The sequence below is a fragment of the Buceros rhinoceros genome, unplaced genomic scaffold (assembly GCF_000710305.1).
Source record: "Buceros rhinoceros silvestris isolate BGI_N320 unplaced genomic scaffold, ASM71030v1 scaffold31354, whole genome shotgun sequence".
Taxonomy (NCBI): domain Eukaryota; kingdom Metazoa; phylum Chordata; class Aves; order Bucerotiformes; family Bucerotidae; genus Buceros; species Buceros rhinoceros.
Window position 1 is genome coordinate 93727 of NW_010410595.1, and position 4975 is coordinate 98701.

Consider the following 4975-nt stretch of genomic DNA (forward strand, 5'->3'; position numbering starts at 1 on the left):
AGCAACACTGCAACAAGAAGCTGCAAAACGGGCAGTTCCAAGAAAGTATCCACAAAACGAAAAAATCACTACGAGGGTGGTCAAATGTGGGAACGGGTTGTCCAGAGACTGTGGTACCTCCAACCCTGGAGATAACCAAATCTGTACTGGACAAGGCCCTGAGCAGCCTGATCTAAGCCAGCCTGAGGTCTGGAGTGCTCAGAGGTGGTGTCCTGCGGTCCTCTCAGAGGAAATTATTCTGCTATTCTATCCTATGGTTCTGCAATTTAAAAAAAAAACAAACAAAAGCCAAACATAAAGAAGGAACCCCCAACAAACGAAACCACACTGGCAACAGGTATGTCCTGAATGTCAAACATTTTTCACTCTTTACTTCAACAATAGAAATCGTTATCAGGTGCTAAGGGATAAAAGCTTTTTTAAAAACCACCCATTTTCTGGTGAGATACCTTTTTAAAAAACAACTCTGAGAAAACCTCATCAATATTAGTCTAAATGAAATGATATGAAAATATTGACTATCATCAACAGGGAACAGGTGCAAGAAAGTCTCTAACATCAAAACTGCACTTCTAGCTAGCAGAGCAGAGGATGTCTCATGATAATACAGTGAAAAGTATCAGATAAATCACAACTATTTTGTTTTCAAACTATTTTACGGGGTTTTTTTCTTTACTTCAGTAAATACAACCAATGTGAAAAACTTAATTAAAAACACTATTCCAACATCACTCAAATTTCTAAACTACACCAAGCAGCACTTACTTTCTTCAGTTTCCTAGGCACCCACATGACAAAAGCACCACAAAAATAAACTATTTTTCAAAATAAAAAGAACTAAGAATATGAGACGGTGAGAGTCAATGACAGTATAAAGATTCTTAGTGGACTGAATTTTCACACTTAGCTTTTGAGGTTTCTTTTTGGATTTTGCGCCCTTGGTTACTTCTGTCTTCATGCTGAGGCGGCGCTAATTTATGCCTCGCTACGGGAATGACGGCTGTCGGTGCCAGCACCACAAACCGAATCAAGAACCTCTAGGGCTAAAAGGAAACAGGCTACAGGCTCTGAACTCAGTGCCGCAGAGTCATGGTTTATTCATAAAAGCAGATACTTACACACCACCCCGTGAAATGCATCCTTTGGGCATTTAACATTTATTTTGCTTATTTAAAAAAAAAGTTACAGCTCTTACCTTTAGGTCACTTCCTGGCAAAGTACCTATGCCATCCTTCCAGTCCATAGCACTAAATACATCAAACTCTTGACCATTTCCACTAGAGGCAGATTCATTCATGATGCATGTACTAAAAGAAAAAAAAAGAAAAAAGAAAATATTTTATCTGAAGATGCTGAAAGTGGTTCGATGTTTACATCATCGGATATTCCTTCAAGTGCACTTCAGACACTGGTATCAAATGGTTCCTCCAGCACATCAGCAACATGAGGACAATCAGCTCTGGTTTTGGTTCGGGAGCAAAAGCTCACCCTTTTCCAAAGTTACACTTTCTGATCTTTTTAACACCATTTCCTATGCCTCGTACTCCTGTCTGCAGACAGCAAACTTCTGCTGCAAGCATCGGTATTCAAAATTCCAGCAGAGAGCTTCCCCAGTGCTCGACCTTGGTTTCTAACTGGTAACCTAGGACCCACCTGCAAAGCCTGCAATTATCTATTAATACTCCTTGGAAATCTGGATGTTCCACCAAAAAAAAGAAAAGAAGAGAAAAGGACGGAGTGGTATTTGTTTGCTTGCAGATAACAGAAAAAGATGCAAACCAAGCAAGAAGTAAACCCATGTCATCTAAAAGCTTTTTACTAGAAGCTTGAGAAGAAAAATCCTTAGCTAGTTACCTCTGTTGCATGAAAAGTAATCAAATTTACTTTTTTTTTTTACAGAAAAATTGTACCAGTCACTGTGACACCACCACTACAGACAGAAACCACTCTGGTTTTGGGTCCGGAATGTGGACTCCCTTGTGTATCTCCTTGGTTTCCTCCTCATTTCTACCGGAGCTCTTTAAAACCCTGAGAAATGCCTTGCTCCAGAAGTACTTTCATTACACCACAGCCACTAACAACATCAACAGGGCGAGAGGAGCTGCACCTCAGTCAGTAACCACTGCTTGGGATGAAAGTTTCTGCATCCCCCTCCATTTCACAGGGCTTCACAGAAGGCTCTTTGAGGAACCTTCATGTATTTCACATTACACGTTTGAAGTAACAACAACCACACTATTGAGTGTATCTTCTCCTCTGTGAGCGCATCAAAACCTTACTGTCAATGCACACAAATTCATTTCATAATATGTCGATACATCTGAACAAATCCAGTGCAAATTGAGAAATCTCCCCAAACCATAGAACTTGTCTTCTAAAATCACTGCCGGCCAAAATCCGCCACCCTATCTTGGGGCAGCTCCTGCAATACAACCACTGGAACATGTTTTCTGTAACAAATAAACCACAAGAGGGTTGAGTGAAGTGTCCTCTAAATAGGGTGGTAATTTCAGATTACTCAAAACTTCAGTTAATACAGAAGGCACGACAGAAGATGGGAAGAGTCTTGGGGGCTGTGGGGAAACACTTCCTCGTAGCAGCTGCTGTCCCACAGAGTGAGGAGCAGCAGACAGCTGCTCCATCAGATGCTGGCATCTCCGATAGTGCCACCTTCTTTACAGACACTTTGTAACAGAAACAGGTGGAAAAAAATTACATACGGGGAAAAAAAATAATCTTAGAGCCTAGTCTACTTTGGCAGATGTAAACTGTCAAAGTGGGAAAAAAAATCAGGGGTAACAGAAACGTTCAAGGCACGTTTCTCTCAAGAAAACATAAAATTTTTAACTTAATTATGCCTAACAGTTTCCTCAGGTAACAATCAGCTATAATGATACACTCTATTGTTTGATAAGGTATTCATTATTGTTTTCCTCTTAAAATTAAGTCAATGTCAGAGGCACAATCTGTGCTTTCACGTTCTGCAGCCTTCAGAAGTGATCTTGGTGGGGATGGGAAGGTCACAGGGCAATGCCGACAGAAATGAATTTACCAGGAGGAATTCCACTTAACAAACAGTCTGTTTCGGCTTTGCTGAGTATGAACAGATGCAAGCTGGGGGTAGGTCCTTCTACCAGCGATAATAAGGAGGGTGATAGACACCGATTACATTGTTACAGCAATGAGATACTACAAAACGACGAAATCGTGGCAACATATACGGCTAAATCACACAACAAAGACAACTACAGAATGTCTTATCTACTCATTTTCATTTTTAATGCTCTGATGTAGTTCTTTGAACGAGCATAATGATTTCATTTGTTCTCATTCCGGCTGCCACACTTCCAGAAAAGCAGTAAAAATACTAAATGAGTGAAGGGCAAAGTAACCACCGTGCCATCCCTGTGCCTGTCACTTGATGCCAGTGGCTGTGAGGGACAGGACGTGACAGTAAGACCTGGCCACAGTTCTCTTCCAAAGAGCATCTCCAAGATCCACTCTTCAGGATAAGCCTGTATCTCAGTCCTTGCAGCCGTAAGCTACGATGTTTACGGAGGTGCATGCTACATGTTAGTGTTTCAAGTTTAACTCTGCTCTAGACACACGTAATACAATCACTAAATTAAGCGGGAAGGTAAAATAGTATTAGACACATCCATCAGGAAAACATTTTTACTGGGGGTAAAAGTACCCCACAGAGGAGATACTTAATGAGAGTAACAGCACTAAAGACGAAATAGTTTCATCTGCTGAAGGATTCTGCAGATGAAAAGAAAGGGGAGAGAATCTGCCAATTAAACTTACAAGTAGTTTTGCAATAATTACAGGGTTACATACTGAATACAACAAAAAGGACTAATAGGATTCTTTCCTTCGATCAGTGCTTAAAAAACCTACCTGACACCTACCCAGATTTTGAAAACCTCAGATGCCACCTGTGAAACGTCTGTATGATTTCTAACCCATGGGGCCAACTCAGTATGGGGTCACTGGGCAGCAGAGAGGAGATTTCAGCAGTCAAGTCACCAGTCAGCACTGCCAGACTGGCAGAACCTGCCCACGACAGCCACTCTCTCCTTTTTACGCATCCCTGTGTATTTTTGGTTTTACTTCAGGATTCCTGTCGCTGGCCCTCTCCCTGGCCGACAGCTCCCGAGGCAAAACCAGGGTGTAGAGCCAGAAGAGGTCTCAGCAAGTGACACCAAGGGGCAAGTCCAAGGGCATGACAGATGCACTCGACTCTCCCCTTAACAAAACTCACAGGCTCCAGAGGAGATAAAGGCTTGAGCTGTAACACAGCAAAAACTCCTCTAGGAAACCTACAAAGGAGCAGAGCGGCCCCAGTGAGCACCAGTGCACGTGAGCTGGGAACACTGATCACGAGATTCACGCGTGATGCTCTGTGGCTCCTCCAAGACTCATTTACCAAGGCACAAAGTTGTGGGTACAAGGAGTCTCGTGCATACCTTTCCGATCATATGCCATTTGATGAGGAGCCTTATCCCGTAAATACGACAGCCCAAGTAAGCTCCTCGAGCTCTCCACGTGTGGCAGCATGGCAGTGATGTCCCCGTGAGCTGGGATGCCTCTCAAGGTTGCTCCTCAAAGCAACGAGATCTTTCACCGACAACTGATCATCAGATAAGCCCAATTCGAGTTCTCCCTGGACAGCAACTCTCCCCTTGAGCAGGGATGCCTCTCAAGGTTTGAGACTCCTCACCCAAGCCCATGAGATCCTTCCTCACCTAAGGCAGTGAGACCCCTTATTCGCAACAGGTCCTCAGTAAATGCTCATAGTGCATTGAATTAATCCTAATGAACCCAATGTGACTAAACCCTTTAGACATAAGCCACTGACCAAGCCTGGGACTAAGTCTGAATCCAGCCACACCTCGACTCCTCTCTGAGGAGGAGTTTAGAAAGCCAGGGGGTTGGGTCTGAGCCTTCTGACTCAACACGAGGGTCTCCCCTA

The 4975-nt window shown here is 43.1% G+C and overlaps 1 protein-coding gene across 1 annotated transcript in view; it reads right to left on the reverse strand.

Annotated features, from left to right (window-relative positions):
• Nucleotides 1-1315, reverse strand: part of L3MBTL3 (l(3)mbt-like 3 (Drosophila)) — a 51336-nt gene extending 50021 nt beyond the window's left edge. Inside the window, exon 1 of the mRNA XM_010135698.1 lies at nucleotides 1196-1315. Within this exon, the coding sequence (XP_010134000.1) occupies nucleotides 1196-1297 (102 nt within the window). The 5' untranslated portion in view covers nucleotides 1298-1315. The remainder of the gene's footprint in view (nucleotides 1-1195) is intronic.
• Nucleotides 1316-4975: the final 3660 nt, after the last annotated feature.